Source organism: Triturus cristatus, chromosome 8, assembly GCF_964204655.1.
Source record: "Triturus cristatus chromosome 8, aTriCri1.1, whole genome shotgun sequence".
Taxonomy (NCBI): domain Eukaryota; kingdom Metazoa; phylum Chordata; class Amphibia; order Caudata; family Salamandridae; genus Triturus; species Triturus cristatus.
Genome location: NC_140591.1, coordinates 3755881 through 3776758, shown reverse-complemented (window position 1 = coordinate 3776758; position 20878 = coordinate 3755881). Strand labels below are relative to the sequence as shown.

At 51.2% G+C, this 20878-nt stretch overlaps 1 protein-coding gene across 2 annotated transcripts in view; it reads right to left on the bottom strand.

Annotated features, from left to right (window-relative positions):
* The window catches only part of MAN1A2 (mannosidase alpha class 1A member 2), a 541780-nt gene that overhangs the window by 372431 nt on the left and 148471 nt on the right, over positions 1 to 20878 (bottom strand). For both annotated transcript variants that reach the window (XM_085620701.1, XM_085620700.1), the window contains exon 2: positions 12880 to 13132. In XM_085620701.1, coding sequence (XP_085476827.1) covers positions 12880 to 13132 — 253 coding nt within the window. The remainder of the gene's footprint in view (positions 1 to 12879; positions 13133 to 20878) is intronic.

Here is a 20878-nt window from a genome sequence, read left to right as displayed (position 1 = left end):
AAGGCCGGGAAACTCCTAGCTTGGCTGGATAAAAAAGAACGGGTTAATAGAGTAGTGCCGGAGCTGACGGGAGAGGGGGGAGAGGTGATTGTGGAACCTGAGAGGATTGTACAGTGTTTCTCGGACTATTTCCGTACGGTTTATGCCTCAGTGTCGGATAGGCCGCCCGAGGACTCGCGTGACCTCTTGCGTGATATCGCTTTGCCCTGTCTTTCTGACGTAGATAGGGATGATCTTGATGGCGATATAACGGTCGATGAGGTGGCGGGCGCTATCCGCGCGCTGAACTCGGGCAAGGCCTCGGGCCCGAATGGCTTGCCGATTGACCTGTATAAGCTGTTCCCGGACAGGGTTGCCCCTCACCTGCGCGCCATGTTCGTGGAGGCGCGGGGGAGTGGGACCCTCCCGTTGGACCAGAGACTGGCGACAATTGTTGTGATACACAAAGATGGTAAACCCCGAGATAAGTGTGCCTCATATAGGCCTATATCACTCCTTAACGCCGAGCCGAAGATTCTGGCTAAAATCCTGGCGGGCCGATTGGTCAGGGTACTTGGAGACTTGATTCACCCGGATCAATCCGGTTTCATTCCGCATCGTAATACCGCGTTGAACCTTCGGCGCCTTCATGGTGTGATCGCCAGGGCTGACACGCTGCGGGAACCGGATATTGTGGCGTCTCTTGATGCCACGATGGCCTTTGATACGGTGGAATGGTCATATTTGTGGGCTGTGCTAGCCAAGTTCGGCTTTGGCCCTGGTTTTGTGGGCTGGGTGAGGTTGCTGTATGAGGGACCCCTTGCGAGTGTGGTGGTAAATGGCCGGGCATCGACCCCGTTCCAGCTTGGGAGGGGGACTCGGCAGGGTTGCCCCCTGTCGCCCCTGCTGTTCGCCCTTGCCCTTGAACCGCTGGCGGCGTGGATACGCTGGCACCCGGAAATACGTGGCCTTAGATGGTCGCCCGAACACGAGGACCGCATTTCGCTATATGCGGATGACATCCTGTTGTATCTTGCCTCGCCCAAGAACTCACTTATAGTGGTCTGTGACGTTCTTACATCTTTCGGTAGGAATTCTGGTCTCGTCATCAACTGGAGTAAATCGTATTTATACGTCCTGAGTGGCGAGGTTCCACCAGTCCCGCAAACTTGTTCGATCCAGATCGCTCAGCAGGGCTTCGTGTATCTGGGGATCTTTATCTCCATGGACCCCGCTTTGCGGTATGAGAGAAACCTGCTCCCCCCCGGCGCGCCTGCGGCGGGATGTTGAGGGCTGGCGGAGGCTGCCGCTCTCCCTCGTCGGGCGCGCTGCCTTGTTCAAAATGATGTCCCTTCCCCGGTTCCTCTACGCATTGCAGAATACTCTGGATTGGGTGCCGGCCAAGTACTTTCGAGAGGTCGAAAGCCTCCAACGAACGTTGTTGTGGGATGGGCGGCCGCGGATAGCGATTGCTAAATTGACGCTTCCATGGTATGACGGGGGTATCGCGCTTCTAGACATCCGACGCTATTATTGGGCCACCCAGTTGTCCGCGATTAACCATGGTTTCTATGGCCCGGCCCTCAGCCCTGGTTATGCCATGGACAGATGGTTGCTGCGCGGTGGGAACTATCATAGGGCGTTGTACTCGCGGTCCCTCGACTCGTCCCTCACGGGGCCCACTGGGGTGGCGGTGCGTGTATGGAAGATGGCGACTGACTCTTTGGGCTGGAAGGATAGGCTCACCCTTGCTACCCCGTTGTTTGAATCTGAGAGATTGGGTAGGCTTTGGCATACGAAAGGGTTTGATAAATGGGACTTGATCGGCATCTCCAGGGTTGGAGATGTGCTGATTAAGGGGAGGGTGAAGTCCTTTGAAGAGTTGCAGAAGGAGTATGAGTTGGGGGCGTCCGAGTTTTTCCGCTATGTTCAGGTGCGTCATGCCCTGCGGTCTGTCCTTGTGGAGGGTGAGAAGGTGCCTGAGTCTTCTCCTTTGGAGGACCGGATCCTTGATGGCCATATGCCAGAGAGCACGATCTCGCTCATCTACAAGAAACTGATAAATGTTCGGGCGGATCTGCTTCTGGGGCTGCGGGACCAGTGGACTAGGGACGGACTCGAGTTGGATGATGAGGATTGGCAGTCCGCTGTTTCCTCTCCTAAGGAGGTTGCAATCCCGTCGCGTCTGAGGCTGGTGCAGCTCAAGATACTGCATCGAGTGTATGTGACGGGGCTACGGCTGGTTCATATGGGATTCTCTGAGGAAGGCCTATGTAGGAGGGGATGTGGTATGGTGGGTACTTTCCTGCATATCATCTGGGAATGTGGTGTCATCACGGAATTTTGGAGGCGAGTCCATGCGGTGATGGGGGAGGTGACGGGCATTGCTATGCAGCCGGAAGCGCGGTGTTGTCTCCTGAATGTCTGGGGGCCCACTGATCACGATGAGGCACAGACCCAGTGGGTGACTCTGGGTAACATGGTCACTAAGAGGGATATCGCGCGCTTGTGGGGTTCCGTGGGGCCCCCCACGTTAACCGCGTGGAAAGAAAATATGGACTGGAGTATGCTCAGGGAGAAGACAGTATATTGCGCTAGAGGCCGCCCTCGGAAGTGGCATGCCATCTGGGGGCGGTGGAATCAATACAGGGGGGGAATATGTCTTGCCCCTGATCTGGATCCCCCCGAGAAACAGCTTTCTTCTTGATCTTCTTTCCAGCTCAGTATGCTTTTCCCCCTTTTTCCTCTTATCATAGTACTGTGACTGTTAGACGATTGGGGTCCGGCTCTCCCGGAGGGGCTATCACCGTGGGCATTCAGTGTTGTTGCCTTGCTGGGGTTTGCTGTGTGTTTGTAATTATTTAAAAATGGAACCTTTTCACTGCTCCTTCATTGCACTGTGGACGTTTCTTTGTCCTCTTCTATCGAAGCTGCCGAACCTCCGGGTTGTCGGCTGAATAGCTGTGTCCAGACTCTTACAGAAATAAAGGTTTTTAAAAAAAAAAAAAAAAAAAAGAAACTAACCGGTTGCGGGAGTAAGAGGGGGAGAGCCGGGGGCCGTATTGCAGGACCGATGGTTGAGTGGCGCCAAGGAAAAAATGTAAGGCGAAGGCATCCGCTGGCGTTTGGATAAAGCGATGAATTGCTGTGGAGGAAGGGTGAACAATTTTAGAAGGTGGGGGTGACAGAACCTAGGGAGTTACCAAGGGGCAGCATTGCCGTGTGGCGGTAAAACTTACCAGACTAGGGCTTATTTGATTTAATTAATTTACCGCCACACGGCAATGCTGCCCCTTGGTAACTCCCTAGGTTCTGTCACCCCCACCTTCTAAAATTGTTCACCCTTCCTCCACAGCAATTAATCACTTTATCCAAACGCCAGCGGATGCCTTCGCCTTACATTTTTTCCTTGGCGCCACTCAACCATCGGTCCTGCAATACGGCCCCCGGCCCTCCCCCTCTTACTCCCGCAACCGGTTAGTTTCTTGACGTTACTGCATCATTCCCCTGCTCATGACGGTTCCAATTACATATTTTTCGTCGGCTCACTGTTGCACCTTAACATTTCGTCACGCTATTTATTGACAACGATTCATCACAGGTCAAATCCACCTGGAATATTATTCGCCGCACCACCTTGTCACTCGCCGTTTTAATTCTCAACACTTTGCATGCAACAATAACGGGCATGCTTATGTCCGCATTGCCTTCTCTCTATTGTTTTGCCAGCTCATCTGCAATGTTGAAACATCCTATTCCTTGTAAATTTCGATAGTCTCACTCCACCTCCAGTCAAAATCATTCCCTCTCACCTTCACTCTGGCTTCAAAACGACGTTAATTATTTCTTCACAATAGCAGAGTCAGAGTGTGCTAAGTCAGTACTCCTGTTTTGGTTATTTTTGTTTATCTGCCTTCTCAATTGTAATTACTCTTTTGTCTCCTTTCTCCTCCCTTCCTTCAATTAGTTATTCAGGTTTAAACTGTACAGGCCTTATTTAGGTTGTCCTGATGATGATCCCAATATTACGTGTGAGGATCGAAACGTCGTCGACATGTGTACACACCCTATATGGTCCTAACGACATTATGTTATATACATAAGGGTGCTCTATGTAATGTTTGTTAAATTCATTCTCTATTTCTTGTCAATTGCTACAAACATTTCCTTGCCTGAACCTTGTCTTTTGTAAATATTTTCTCCTCTATCAACTGTACGGTACACAGGATTGTGTCCAACTTTGAGAATCCCTTTGTAAATTGGTGTTCTAACTATTGTATTAGTAAAAATTTATGACCACTGTCCGGCTGGACAAGTCTTTGGAAAATAAGCACTGATTGGGTCCTTATTTACTCTCTTCTCTATCCTATTTTTGCCTAGGGACCTTTGTTGTTTATAACTACATGATTCCCATGGTCCCAGTTCGACCTTATATGGGTGCTCTTGTTGTCATTTATATACTGAGGTGGATCACAGCACATCCTGATCTGTCACCACTGTGACCTGAGGCGGATCACAGCAAGGCCTGATCTGTGACCACTGTGACCTGAGGCGGATCACAGCAAGGCCTGATCTGTGACCACTGTGACCTGAGGCGGATCACAGCACACCCTGATCTGTCACCACTGTGACCTGAGGCTTGTGGAAACCAAGTAACCGGTTGACTTCCTCACAAGACACAAGAGACCCGAAAATGTTATAGGAGGCATCACCCCCGCAGGATCTGTGACTTCACCAGTCTTAGGGACGAGCACAAGGGCCACAGAATGCAGGGGGGTCCCGGAAGCACCTGTCAGCTCGTACCGTCACCAGAGACACATACACCTTTGTTATAAGGTTGCCACAACAGGTTTAGCAGGAAGTGTAAACCCGCAGGCCAGGATGTCCACAAAGCATCAGAGCTGAGACAAACCGAGAAAGTGGGAGTGAAACGAGAGAGAAAGAGGGAGGAGAGAATCGAGAGAAAGAGAGGAGGAGAGAAGCGAGAGAGAGAGGAGAGAAGCGAGAGCGAAAGAGAGGGAGGGAGGAGAGAAGCGAGAGAGAAAGAAAGGGAGGAGAGAAGCGAGAGAGAAAGAGAGGGAGGAGAGAAGCGAGAGAGAGAAAGAGAGGGAGGAGAAAAGCGAGAAAGAAATGGCGGAGAGAAGCAACAGAGACAAAGAGAGGGAGGAGAAAAGCGAGAAAGAGAGGGAGGAGAGAAGCGACAGAGAGAAAGAGAGGGAGGAGAGAAGCGACAGAGAGAAAGAGAGGGAGGAGAGAAGCCAGTGGTGAAGAGAGCCCCAGACAGGAGAAAAACTGTGCCCGAGTTCACAACCAGGGACGTCAAGCAGGCCCCTGCGCTGCAGAGGGGCCCCAACCCTCCCTGGGGGCCCCAACCCTCCACGGGACACCAACCCTCCATGGGACACCAACCCTCCACGGGACACCAACCCTCCAAGGGACACCACCCCTCCGCTGGTGCCCCAACCCTCCACGAGACACCAACCCTCCACGGGACACCTACCCTCCGCGGGGTCCCTTCTCCTCCGTGGGGACCTCAACCATCTGCGGGGCCCCACAACACTCCACAGAGCCCCACAACACTCCACAGGGCCCCCAACCCTGCATAAGGCCCCCAACCCTCCATGAGACACCACCCCTCCACAGGACCCCAACCCTCCACGGGACCCTAACCCTCCGCAGGCCCCGCAAGCCTCCACGGGACCCACAACATTCCACAGGACCCCCAACCCTGCATAATGCCCCCAACCCTCCATGGGCCCCAACCCTCCACGAGACACCAACTCTTCACGGGACCCTAACCCTCCGCGGGGCCCCAATACTCCACGGGCCCCAAATCCTCCACAGGACCCCAACCCTTCACGGGCACCCAACCCACCGCAGGCCCCCCAAGCCTCCACGGGACCCACAACACTCCACAGGGCCCCCAACCCTCCACGGCTCCCCAACCCTCCATGAGGCCCCCAAGTCTACACGGGGCTCCCAACCCTCCATGAGGCCCCCAACCATCCATGGGGCCCCAGCCCTCTACGGGGACCCATCCCTCCTCAGGGCCCTCTCAACCCTCCACGGGGCCTCCAACCATTCACTGCCCCCAACCCTCCTCCCCAGTCCTCCACGGACCACCAAACCTCCATGGGGCCCCCAACCCACCACGGGGCCTTAAATCTTTCACGGGCCATAATCCCTCAATGGGGGCGTCAAGCATCCACGGGGCTCCCAACCACCGCCCCAACCCTCAATGCGCCCCCCCAGCCCTACTGATCCATAAACCCTCAATGGGCCCCCCAACCCTCCATGGTCCCGCAACCCTCCAAGGGGCCACAACCTTCAGCAGGGCCCCCAAGCCTCCAAGGGCCCCACAACACGGTAACTCGTTCCTTGCGGCCCCGTGTCTCATGACTTACAGCCTGCTGGCTGACATCAACTGAATAACGTTTCACAACCCCGCATTTAGACCAGGATTTCTATACATCTTATATACATCGAGGCAGTGTTCTGACACCTAACACACCCTTCAGGGTTCTGTTAACGTACTTTACGTTTCATTTGCCCAGACAATAATAGCGGCTGTTGCTCCACAGCACCTGTCTTTAATTATAATTTACCAAACCGCTTTTTCAACCCTACCTTCGAGGCAGTTCTCTGGCACCAAACACGCCTTCCAGGGTTCTGTTCTCGTATTTTATGTTTATTTTGCCCAGACAGAAACAGCGGTTGTTCTTCACAGCACTGCTCTGTAATTATATTTTACCAAACCGCTTTTGCAGCCCTACCTTCCCCTGTACAAGGTGTAGCCCTGCCACTGGCTCATGTCCACTTATGTCCTTTTAGGTAAATCTTCAGCATTGTCCACATCGAAATTACTGTTTAAAAGAGACTGTCTTACTTTTTACTTTTTACTCTTCACCGTTTATATATTTTGTATCTGCTTAGTCCTAAAATCTTTAGGCATCAGGCGTTATGCAAAAACCACCGGGCACTGTTGAAGCCTGGGGTTCTACTGATTCGGGTGAGTACCTGACTGAGCTTCTGCTGCATCACTGCATTCTATAGGGGCTTATAGGCACAATAGCTCCCTATGGAATACCACCACTCGCTGTTTTATCATTTTTAAACCTCTAAAGTTATGACGTTCACTTCACAAGTTTCCTGATTAGAAGTCAGAGTCACCGCTAGACTGTGCGGATGGTTATTGTACCACTTTAACATGATTGACATCTGTATGTTTTTTGTCTCCTCCAATAGGTAGATCCAGGTACTTTAACCATTTTGACACCATTTTCGTGAGTAGATAATTTCACCACACATTTTGAGGTGTAGAACATCGTTATTGTTTAGGTCCTGACGAATCGCAAGGATAGATATCCTACAGCGAGAGACATGTTGACCCACACCGAGTAAAACAAGGAACCAGACTCAACGAGACATTATTCTCGGGTTAGTGCCTTGTTTTTGTTCTTCTTTTAATTAGGGTAGGAGACCCCCAGAATAAAACTTGCTTACTTCAGGTACTCCTTTCCCTATCTTAATCCACTACACTACTCTACACCATTCTGCCCCCATACTCGCACTTCACCATACGGCATTCGGATAAAAAGATCTCCGACAAAGAGCCCCTATTATAGGGAGCCCGTCGGGTATTGCACCCCCGACCCGACGAGGAGCAGCCCATATGATGAAGCATGACACCTGCAAGGGTGTGTGAGGGCATTACTATCCGGAATATGGATTTCCCACACGGACCCCACTCTTCGGGTTTGTGAGACTCCCTGTCTTCCCTGACTCTGTTCTTCTAGATACTTTTACACGAGAGGAACGGCATAAATTATTTTTGTATAGCGTCATTTGGGCCCCTTTTATCCTGGACCTCCCACTCTTTTGAGAGTGGATAAAGGTCCCTTGTCCCCCTCCTTTGTTTACAACCCCACATCACTCCACAGGGCGCCCAACCCTCCACGGCCCACAACCCTGCATAAGGCCCCCAAGCCTTCACTGGGCCCCAACCCTCCACGGGGCCCCAGCCTTCCATGGGGGCCCCAACAATTTAATTCAAGGGAGCCCCATCCATATCTATGAGATATGGGCGACCTAGTGGCCCCTAATCACATTCGCCGATGGGGGTGGCATTATTTTGTATTTAGCAGCTGTTCACAGCCTTCCGAGCGCTAGGGTCCTGGGGCATCCCTGGTGGAACCAGAGACCTATTACAGAGGCAGGGATGGAGGGGCCGGTGGAGGAGGCAGAGAGAGAGAGAGAGAGAGGGGGAGAGAGAGAGAGAGAGAGAGAGAGGGAGAGACAGGGAGAGACAGAGGGAGAGACAGGGAGAGACAGCTAGAGAGGCAGCCAGAGAGAGAGGGAGAGACAGCTAGAGAGAGAGAGTGAAAGAGGGACAGCCAGAGAGAGGGAAAGAGAGAGGGAGAGAGCTAGAGAGAGAGAGAGGGCTAGAGAGAGAGAGAGGGAGAGACATTGAGAGAGACAGAGACAGAAACAGAGCAAGAGAGAGGGAGAGACAGCCACAAAGAGAGAGAGAGGGAGAGACAGCCAGAGAGAGGGAGAGACAGCCAGAGAGAGAGCGCGAGAGTGAGGGGGAGGCAGCCAGAAAGAGACAGCTAGAGAGAGAGAAAGGGAGACAGCCTGCATCTTGGGGTGCCTTTGAGCCTCACTGTCTGCTGGGCCGGGACTTGGGGTGCCTTTAATGCTGACTGTCTGCTGGGTTCGGGTCTAGGGGTGCCTTTGAGCCTCACTGTTTGCTGGCCTGGGTCTTGGGGTACCTTTGATGCTCACTGTCTGTTGGCCTGGATCTTGGGGTGCCTTTGATGCTCACTGTCTGCTGGCCTGGATCTTGGGGTGCCTTTGAGCATCACTGTTTGCTGGCCTGGATCTTGGGCGGTCTTTGATGCTACTGTCTGCTTGGCCCGGGTCTTGGGGTGACTTTGACGGTCACTGTCTGCTGGCCCGGGTCTTGGGGTACCACTGAAAGTCCCTGTCTGCTGAGCCTGGTTCTTGGAGTGCCTTTGAAGCTCACTGTCTGCTGGGCCCAGGTCTTGGGGAGTCTTTGTCACTGGCTGTTTGCTGGCCCGGGTCTTGGGGTGCCTTTGATGCTCAGTGTCTACTGGACTTGGATCTTGGGGTGCCTTTGAGCTTCACTGTTTGCTGGCTCGGGTTTTGGGGTCCCTCTGACACTGTTGTCTGCTGGCCTAGGTCTTGGGGTGCCTTTGAAGCTCACTGTCTGCTGGGCCCAGGTCTTGGGGAGTCTGTCGCTGGCTGTTTGCTGGCCGGGTCTTGGGGTGCCTTTAACACTACTGTCTGCTGGGCCCAGGTCTTGGGGTGCCTTTGAAGCTCACTGTCCGCTGGGCCCAGGTCTTGGGGAGTCTTTGTCACTGGCTGTTTGCTGTCCCGGGTCTTGGGGTGCCTTTGATGCTCAGTGTCTACTGGACTTGGATCTTGGGGTGCCTTTGAGCTTCACTGTTTGCTGGCTCAGGTTTTGGAGTGCCTCTGACACTTGTCTGCTGGCCTGGGTCTTGGGGTGCCTTTGAAGCTCACTGTCTGCTGGGCCCAGGTCTTGGGGAGTCCGTTGCTGGCTGTTTGCTGGCCGGGTCTTGGGGTGCCTTTGACACTACTGTCTGCTGGGCCCAGGTCTTGGGGTGCCTTTGAAGCTCACTATCCGCTGGGCCCAGGTCTTGGGAAGTCTTTGTCACTGGCTGTTTGCTGGCCCGGGTCTTGGGGTGCCTTGATGCTCAGTGTCTACTGGACTTGGATCTTGGGGTGCCTTTGAGCTTCACTGTTTGCTGGCTCGGGTTTTGGGGTGCCTCTGACACTTGTCTGCTGGCCTGGGTCTTGGGGTACCTTTGACACTACTGTCTGCTGGGCCCGGATCTTGGGGTGCCTTTGACGCTACTGTCCGCTGGGCCTGGGTGTTGGGGTACCCTTAAAGCTCACTGTGTGCTAGTCTGGGTCTTGGGGTGCCTTTGATGCTCAAGGTCTGCTGGGCCAGGACTTGGGGTGCCTTTGACTCTCACTGTCAGCTGGCCTCTGGATCTTGGGGTGCCTTTGATGCTCACTGTCTGCTGGCCTGGATTATGGGGTGCCTTTGAGAATCACTGTTTGCTGGCCCTGGTCTTGGGGTGCTTTGACGCTACTGTCTGCTGGGCCTGGGTCTTAGGGTGCCTTTGATGCTACTGTCTGCTTGGCCCGGGTCTTGGGGTGCCTTTGACTCTATGCTGGGCCTGGGTCTTAGGGTGCGGGGTGCCTTTGACGCTACTGTCCGTTGGGCCCGGGTTTTGGGGTACCCTTAATGCTCACCGTTTGCTAGCCCGGGTCTCGGGGTGCTTTGGAAGCTCACTGTTTGCTGAGCCAGGTCCTGGGGTGCCTTCGACGATACTGTCTTTTAGGCCAGGATTTTGGGGTGCCTCACTGTTTGCTGTCCTGTGTCTTACGGTGCTTTTGAAGCTCACTGTTTGATGGCCCGGGTCTTGGGGCACCTTTGACGCTACTGTGTGCTGGGTCGGGTCCTGGGCTGCCTTTGACGCTCACTGTCTGCTAGCCCAGATCTTGGGGTGCCTTTGACGCTACTGTCTGCTAGGCCAGCGTCTTGGGGTGCCTTTGATGCTCACTGTCTGCTGGGCTGGGACTTGGGGTGCCGTTGACAGTCACTGTCTGCTGGGCCGGGACTTGGGGTGCCTTTAATGCTGACTGTCTGCTGGGCTCGGGTCTAGGGGTGCCTTTGAGCCTCACTGTTTGTTGGTCCGGGTCTTGGGGTACCTTTGACAGTACTGTCTGCTGCGTCCAGGTCTTGGGGTGCATTTGAAGCTACTGTCTGCTGGCCCGGGTCTTGGGGTACCCTTAAAGCTCACCGTTTGCTAGCCCGGGTCTTGGGGTGCTTTGGAAGCTCAATGTTTGCTGATCCGGGTCCTGGGGTGCCTTCGACGCTGCTGTGTTTTAGGCCAGGATTTTGGGGTGCCTCACTGTTTGCTGTCCTGTGTCTTGGGGTGCTTTTGAAGCTCACTGTTTGTTGGCCCGGGTCTTGGGGCCCCTTTGACGCTACTGTCTGCCGGGCCCGGGTCTTGGGGTGCCTTTGAGCATCACTGTTTGTTGGCCCGGGACTTGGGGCACCTTTGACGCTACTGTCTGCTGGGCCCGGGTCTTGGGGTGCCTTTGAGCATCACTGTCTCCTGGCCCGGGTCTTGGGGTGCCTTTGAAGCTACTGTCTGCTAGCTAAGGTATTGGGGTGCCTTTGACGCTACTGCCTGCTGGCCAGGAAAGCCTGAACAAGAAATATACCGTTGCACCGTAATGCTTGGACGGGCCAATACACAGAATACTAGATCACCTACCAGGGGGTACATCTCCCATTTAGGGTATCCTGATTAATTATGTTTTCCCCCTTCCTTTGTGTGTCTTTCCCCACAGTGTGTGACTACGAAGGACACCACCCCTCCCTTGAACGATCCCCCGGCGTCCCCTAAAACATAGGGTAAGGAGTAGGTTTAGAAATTTAGGAATACAAATATGAAATAGCATCTGGTGCTTCCTTTTAAATGTTTAAAATTGACCATTCAAGCACGTTTCGTCTTGGTGTAAGGATATCTTAGCATTGAGTGTGCGAAGCTCGCCGCTCGTACTTTCCCTGTGGGACCTTCTACACGAACTACCCTTGTTCACGAACCACTGCCTCACGACGAGCTGCTCGCGCTGGGTGAAGTGTTTGGGGTTCATTAATCAGAGGTTGCCAATGAACGCGCCCTGATGCTTCCCATCGAATGCTTGTTGGCTTTTCTCCCTCTTGTGTAAGTGCACAGATGGATACATGCTGTCCTGTTCATTTATTCTTTTATGTTGTGATTGTCCTGAATCAGGTTAACGACGGAATCAGCAGTTAGTATCCCAGGCAGGACTCGCTTGGGTTAACTTGTAGGGTTCTTTCTCACAGTAGTATCTAGAATAGTTTGGACACCTGCTTCTTTCTGATAGGAATCCACTAGCCCTGATGAATGCCCCAGACTTGCTAGGCTAACTATTATGGGCAGAAACATGTTGGCAATTTAGGGATGGAATAGAGTCATTATACTCTACGGACTCCATCACTTGATCGTTTTTTAGTGCACCTCGGGTGCTCATTAATAAACGTGATAACCGAGGAACCTGGAGGTAATTTTAATTTAACTGGATCGCGCTTTTAGTCCCGTAAGCTTTATATAGGAACTCCCTCTTACTGCCACGTTTTCGCGGAGGTTGAGTCCGCCCTGGTAGTACCATCTTACCAGGGTGGGGAGAGGATGCCGATGATGAAGCGTGACACTATAATGTGTGTGAGGCCTCCTCTTCGATTAAGGATGGCCGCCCTGGTTTGAAGGGTCGTACGTGACCTGTAATAGGTAGCATTCATACCCGATCCCGGGTTTACTCACTTTTATTTCCATCGGCAACCCACTCTTGTTGTTGTTAGGTGATATAACAAGTACATGAAAAAAGACCCTGTCTGCTCCCACCGTTGAATAACCAAACAGTCTCCTGATACCCTACATCTCTGGTGTGCCGGAAAACACTCAGGATGACCTCACTGCAGGACGATAACACTAGAACCTTGCCTGCTCCACGCACTGATGTGATGAGAAGTCTTTGTACATTTTGGGTCCCCAGGGGGAGCCCAGGAGGTTCCTTGTTATTGTGACCCTCCGTTTCTGGGGGCGAGACCATGCAGTTTAGAAGTTTACATCAAGAGGTTCCTGGAGACCTGGCCTAGCGCTCACTAGACCTAGATCAACCTTCACATTTAATGAAAGTTGACAAAATACCTCACAATTAAGCGTGTCACCGCACAACCTTCTATGAATCATTCACCATTAGAAAGCGTTCGCCAAAGACAGCACATTTCAGGTGCTGGCGGCGCCCTCTTCATACCTCTTTAATCTTGCCCCGCTTCTCCCGGGTGTCTGGATCTCCAGGGTCCCCGGTCTTGATCCCCACCAGGTTGGGGGCGGGAGGCAGCAGGACTTTGCTCTCCTTGTTCTTCAGATCCTGTATGACTTTGTTCTTCTCCGTCTGGATCTCCACACGGATCTCCTCCCGAGATTTCTTCAGCTTCTCCTTGGCCTCCTCGAGAACCCTCTCGTGATCTGCCCGGATCTTGTTCCGCAGGCGCTCCTCTTCCTCCCTGAAAGGAAAATAAAACATGGTCAGTCACTTTTCATCACACAAAGAACCCTTGTGCTACGCAAACTCTACACAATATGAAGGATTAAAGACTCAGTGGAAGGAAACACCAATCAACTCCGCGTCAAGAGACCGTGGCCTCCACCTCTGTACGTCAGTGTCCAGAGACCTTGGCCTCCTTCGCTGTACGTCAATATCCGGAGACCATGGCCTCCACCTCTGTACGTCAGCGTCCAGAGACCTTGGCCTCCTCCTCTGTGCATCCAGAGACCGTGGCCTCCTCAGTGCGTCAGCGTCCAGAGACCGTGGCCGCCTCCTCTGTGCGTCAGCATCCAGAGACCGTGGCCTCCACCTCTGTACGTCAGTGTCCAGAGACCGTGGGCTCCTCCTCTGTACATCAGCGTCCAGAGACCGTGGCCTCCAGCTCTGTACGTCAGCATCCAGAGACCGTGGCCTCCTCCTCTGTACGTCAGTGTCCAGAGACCGTGGCCTCCACCTCTGTACATCAGAGTCCAGAGACCGTGGCCTCCACCTCTGTACATCAGCATACAGAGACCGTGGCCTCCTCCGCTGTGTGTCAGCATCCAGAGAACGTGGCCTCCTCTTCTGTGCGTCAGCATCCAGAGTCCTTTGCCTCCTTCTCTGTACGTCGATATCAAGATACCGTGGCCTCCACCTCTGTACGTCAGTGTCCAGAGACCTTGGCCTCCTTCGCTGTACGTCAATATCCAGAGACCATGGCCTCCACCTCTGTACATCAGCGTCCAGAGACCTTGGCCTCCTCCCCTGTGCATCCAGGGACCGTGGCCTCCTCGGTGCGTCAGCGTCCAGAGACCGTGGCCTCCTCGGTGCGCCAGCGTCCAGAGACCGTGGCCGCCTCCTCTGTGCGTCAGCATCCAGAGACCGTGGCCTCCACCTCTGTACGTCAGTGTCCAGAGACCGTGGCCTCCACCTCTGTACATCAGAGTCCAGAGACCGTGGCCTCCACCTCTGTACATCAGCATCCAGAGACCGTCGCCTTCTCCTCTGTACGTCAGTGTCCAGAGACCGTGGCCTCCACCTCTGTACATCAGAGTCCAGAGACCGTGGCCTCCACCTCTGTACATCAGCATACAGAGACCGTGGCCTCCTCCGCTGTACGTCAGCGTCCAGAGGCCTTGGCCTCCTTCTCTGTACGTCGATATCAAGAGACCATGGCCTCCACCTCTGTACATCAGTGTCCAGAGACCTTGGCCTCCTTCTCTGTACGTCGATATCCAGAGACCGTGGCCGCCTCCTCTGTACGTCAGCGTCCAGAGACCGTGGCCGCCTCCTCTGTACGTCAGCATCTAGAGACCTTGGCCTCCAGCTCTGTACATCAGCGTCCAGAGACCGTGGCCTCCTCCTCTATACGTCAGCGTCCAGAGACCTTGGCCTCCTCCTCTGTGTGTCCAGAGACCGTGGCCTCCTCCTTTGTGCATCAGCATCCAGAGACCGTGGCCTCCTCCTCTGTGCGTCAACGTCCAGAGACCATGGCCTCCACCTCTGTACGTCAGCGTCCAGAGACCGTAGCCTCCTTCTCTGTACGTCAGTGTCCAGAGACCGTGGCCTCCAGCTCTGTACGTCAGTGTCCAGAGACCGTGGCCTCCTCCTCTGTATGTCAGTGTCCAGAGACCGTAGTATCCTCCTCTGTACGTCAGGGTCCAGAGACTGTGGTCTCCTCGTCTGTGCGGCCTCCTCTGTATGTACATGGACATGCCTTAAGAGCTACCATCGAGGCGAGCTCTACACAAGTCTGAGCTGCTTTGAGGCACTGTTCAACCTCCTACCTTGAGCACCATCATTGTTGCACAGCTGGCGAGAGTCCAGTGTGAGCCTCTGATATTGACAACTACTAATAGCTACAAATACTGCAGCCTACACCACCACAACAGGTCCTACAATTACTGCTTCTACACCATCACTACAGGTGCTACAAACACTGCTGTCTCCACCATCACAACAGGTGCTACAAAGACTGCTAACAATAACTATCAAACCTGATCATCAACGGGCACTTGATTCTATCAACTTTATGAATGGGATTGGGGATTCATTTCATATACCTCAACAAAAACGCTTCATAATACACAGGTATTGCCCCACCTCATTCAGGCCCTATGTTTTAGAAAACAACCTTCAATATATACGTCACTGTGTTATAAACAAGTGCCCTCCACGACTGTTGTATGTGAAACAAAAAATTGTGAAAAAGCGAGATAGCACCTCACGTGCGCAACACAATAGGAGCTTAATGGTTGGTTCTCACCAGTCGTGCCCACGTCTCTCATCATCGGTGACTATCTCGCTCCAAAAATATATATATGTGTGATGGTGTCCAGAAAACCAGTGAAAAATATGTTTCACTAACAACAAAGAAAAAAGAAGAAACCCAGTGAAATTAAAATTGAGATAGGCCACACATCCACCAAGTGTCAACTTTATTCGCAACTCGTGGGTCTATTCAAAATAAAAACAAACTGCATGCTTGCAGACCATTCAATGATGGGCCAACATGTTTCATTGCCTATATCGCTTGATGGCAATTTCGTCAGGGCATGAGGTCTTAATCCACTTTTCTGGACCCTTGTTTTTAAAAAACACAGTGACGTGAAGTAGCTAAGGCCCCTCGTACCAGCTATCCACCTCGTCAAATAGGTACTCAATTGTGCTGTGAGATCTATTTTATTTGCAAGACACTTGTGTTGTCCCAACTCGCATTCACGTCCAGACAAGCGTTTCCTCGTTGAAGGAAGTTTTCTAAAAAAATAGGGACTGAATGAGTAGGGACAATACCTGTATATTATGATGGGTTGTTGTTGAGGTATATAAAATAAATCCTCAATCCCACTCATAAAGTTGATAGAATCAAGTGCCCGTTGAGGATCAGGTTTGATGGTTATTGTTGGTTGCTTTGAGTGATGGCGACCTGATCACTTTTCCCTCTGTAGCTCCTTAGTGTGAGAGCTACAAATACTGCTGTCTACACCATCATGACACGTGCTACAAATACTGCTGTCTGCACCATCATGACAGGTGCTACAAATACTGTTGTCTCCAACATCACGGCAGGTGCTACAATACTGTTGTCTCCACAATCATGACAGGTGCTACAAATACTGTCTCCGCCATCACGATGGGTGCTACAAATAATGCTGTCCCCACCATCACGACAGGTGCTATAAATACTGCTGTCCCCACCATCACAACAGGTGCTACAAATACTGCAGTCGCCACGATCACAACAGGTGCTACAAATACTGCTGTCTACATCATCACGACAGGTGCTACAAATACTGCTGTCTACACCATCACAACAGGTGCTACACATACTGCTATCTCCAGCATCACGACAGGTGCTACAAATATTGCTTCTACACCATCACAACAGGTGCTATAAATACTGATGCCTACACCATCATGACAGGTGCTACAAATACTGCTGTCTAGACCATCTCAAAAGGTGCTACAAATACTGCTGTCTACACCATCACAACAGTTGGTACTAATACTGCTGTCTAGACAATCACAACAGGTGCTACAAATACTGCTGTCTCCACCATCACAACAGGTGGAACAAATACTGTTGTCTCCACCATCAGAACAGGTGCTACAAATACTGCTGTCTCCACCATCACAACAGATGCTACATATACTGTTATGTTTCATATAGGTACCCTAATATAGGCCCGGGTAACCTCATACCCGTTCACCTACATTACCTCCCCTAAACTACACTGTAACAAGCCTTTTAGGAATGAACCTTTACCTAGTTCTAGTCCGGGGGGGGCAGAAGGAGGGTTTCTCCTAAACAATAGAGTCCTATAACTCCATCAATAGACTCACACAGCATGAATGAATATTCATAAGGGTTCTTAGAAACCAGGCTGGGGCTACACCACCTTCCTCCCCATATCTACATACACGGTGCATCCCATACGTCATCCTCAAATCCAACAATGGCTAATACAAGCAACAAGGAACAATGGAGCCCTAGATGCTTTCTGTATAAATACAGCACCTCTTGCTAGTGTTAGAGGGAACCGAGACTTCCAGGCCAACACACTGACCAAGAGACGCTGACGCTCCTGCATGCAGACGCTCCAGCTGACAGTGGTCTGAACATCCCTTGCGGGGTGTCCAACTCGAGACCAAGAAGGGCTTCTTCATTCTCACAATTCAGGTAACGGGGTTTGACTAAATCCTAGAGGGATTCTTAGCTTTACACCTACTCACATGCTAGGTACACTTAGGTACATCTAGATAGGCATTGTAGGAGTACGCGCACTTTTATCATGCATGTTATATTCATGTATTTATTCATGCTAATTGCAAGATGGTAGAACTGTACTATCCTTTTATATTCACTGTACTGCTAATCATATCTCTGATACTGTCTAATGGTTGTTGCAGCTCATATATGTTACACGACAATGTTCAATAAACCCTTATTGAAACAGCCAGAATGTTTATTCTGTGCATCTCTGAGATAAACAAAATGAGCATGAGTGACTGAGCGAAAAGTAGTACATTGTTTCCACGATCCTGGGGGATCAGGGTTGTCATGTTCTAAAGGTTGCCAGAATAGATAAGAGGAGACACTAGTGGCACTGTGAGCTCGCTAAATGCAAACAGGCTAACATTTCTCGGTGGGTTTGTATGGAACCAATCTGCCACCAATCCCACAGTTTATGTTATCCAAATGCGCAGGTCTTGCATGGGTACTATAGGAACTACACAACATGGCGCCCAACATGGGTTTGGTATTTATTTAACAGTAGAATCTGAGTAGTTCAGACGTGCTAATTCTCAGAGACCCCTACTCACAAACACCAGAGACGTCTGAAGTGGATGGGCACAAACTCTGCCAAAGCTGAATAGACGAAATATCCTATTTATTGGCAACTGGTTAATCAAGCTTGAAGGACATAGTGTTCCTAAATTGTGCATAACACCTTATCTCAGTTCCCTTGAACAAACTTCTTTGTTTCAAAATGACAAAGGGCAAAAATAACGCAGTATTGGAGCGTCGCCTCTCAGCAGAAGATGAAGAGGTGGATGGAATTCTCATTCCACCTAAATCCAGACGTACTATCACCCTGAAACTACTAGAACATGGTTTATCAGCAAGGGGTGGCTTAGTAACTTTTGTAATTGAGGCACACAAATCAAACAAAACAGAGGTATTCTATTCGTGGGTTACATTCCCAGAAGCAGATGCTAGACCACACACATTTCACTCTTACACAGTGGGAAATGCACCAGCGGTATATGGTCCTTGCGAGGACATAAAAGTTCCACTCACGTACCAGGAACATTTTACTGGTTTAAAGGCGCCCTACCCCACTTAAGACACAGAGTACGATTATGCCCGCTCGGAGGAAATGGGGCAACATCGCCAATATTAGCGGCCTACACACCACATCCTGACATTGATACAATGCCACTACCAGACTTACTCATGCAACACAAAGATTTAAATTTGAATGTACAGAAACCAGACGCAATTCGTCATGAGGACTTTCACAGTCCAACCAACAACAGTTGCAGAAATGGTACTCAATCTCAGGGTACAGCAACTAAAATCACACCACAAACACTGCACACGGTAATGGGCAAAATGCCCACAAAATGTGAACAAATACCATTCCGGGTAGCTCAGAAAATAACTCAGTTCGAGGCAGTATTCCCAAATACTACTACCTTTGAAAAACACAGAATATTAACAATCCGCTTGCCCATGGAGATAACACCACAGTTAGAGGATTGTAGCACATGGGGGTACAGTCTTTGCTGCCATATATACCAGGACTCATGGTATTCCTTCATTAGCAGTAATACCATATGTATTAAGACAAATACAAAACGAGTATGGAGCAGAGCTTGCTCTGAACCTAGGGTTGAAGTTATTAAATAACTACGAACAGGTATTAGCCATAATACTTGCTAATATTAAAGGGGAAGCAGCGTCAGTGGCAATCCGCCAACGCCTAAGGGAGTTCGGTCCATTGATTCAACAACATGAACTACCCACATGTGGGAGGGCAGGTCGGATAAACAGACGCGGAGGCTGTATGTAAGATGATAATGGTCGAGTTTTATTCGGGCTGCGCTTAACGGGGTTGGGGATACGGAAAAGTGTTCAGTATCTTCTGCTTTCTCTCCTTTTTCTGCCCAGGCGTCTCTGTCGGTAAATTCCCCTCGGGATGGTTCTTCTTCTTTAACTGTGGTGTTTCCCCGGAGGCTCATGAGCATGGAAAGAAAAAGGAGCCAGTCAGTGTTCTGATATATGTCGAATTATGCTAGGATAGTTCCTTCACCAAACCCAGGAGTGATACGGTGTCTTTCAGGCCGGGAGGTGCAATTTGTGAGGTCAATCAACCATGCAATCTATGTACAAGGAAGGAAGGGGACTTCAATATGCATAGGGTTATCTAGGTCTTTTCTGGTCTCAGGGTTAACGCTATTACGCTATGGCACAAAGGGGGGGGGTCCGTGCACAAGAAGTAGACGTTTCGGACGTGCCCTCGGTTTCCCTTGTCACCCCAACACTTCCCACCTCCCTTACCTTTAACCACCCACTTTCTCCCCTCCCCGGTCCCGCACCACTCACCGGCTCCGCCGCAACTCTTCTCCCGAGTTGCGGCCGCTCTCCAGCCTCCTCCTGAGGTGTCCACCACTCCTCACACCACGTCTCGTCTTCTTCGTCCTCCTCGCCTTGGTTGTCTTCGGTTTCACCGTCTTCTTCGTTCTCCACGCTTCTTTCTCTCGTCGCCTCGTTTTCTGTATTCTTCCTTTCTCCGTCTTCTTCGCGCCTTCTGTTCCGTGATTGGTTCCTTTTCTTCTCGTTCTCGGGAGTACTTCCGGGTTCGTTCCCACCTCCTCTCGGGAACTGATGGAGTGCTTCCTGTAAGGGCGGCATACGGAAGGGATTGTTTATTTGACCAGGTACGGCTTGCCTGTTCTCCGGATTCTGGGTCCTAGTGCCGGTAGGTGAACGTTTAGGGTTGCGGATTACGGGCCATGGTGGAGAGTCGGTCAGTCCTTCCTGACATCCCCTTTCCCTTGCTGTCTTTCTAGTAAGGGGGTTCCCTTGAGGATACCGGGAAAAAAAATCTGCATTTATCTGTTCGGTACCTTTCCGATGTTTGGTTTGGAAGTTGTAGGGCTGTAATGCTAAAAACCACCGCAATACCCTTTCGTTGTTCCCTTTATTGCGAGCCATCCATTCCAAGGGCGCATGATCTGTGTATAGGGTAAATTCACGTCCCTCTAAATAGTACTTCAAAGAGTCAATGGCCCATTTGATGGCAAGGGCTTCCTTTTCAATGACGGCGTAATTCCGTTCTCTAGGAAACAGTTTCCTACTGATATACAACAGCGGCCTTTCCTCACCCTGTGTATTCCTCTGGGATAGGACGGCCCCCAACCCATGATCGGAAGAGTCTGTTTGTAGAATAAAGGGTAAGGTGTAGTCAGGACTAGCCAGTACTGTATCCGAAGTAAGGGACGCTTTTAATTTCTCAAACGCTTGTACCGTCTCTGGGGAAGGGTTTCGGAATTTGTGTTCTGTGTTTATTGCCTTCTGTAATAGGTCTGTGAGGGGGGCAGCTATTTGTGAGAACTGAGGAATAAACCTACGATAATACCCCAGCAACCCTAAAAAGGCACGGAGGTCTTTTGCTGTCTGTGGGAACGGTATTTGGGATATCGCTGCTAACTTTTGGCT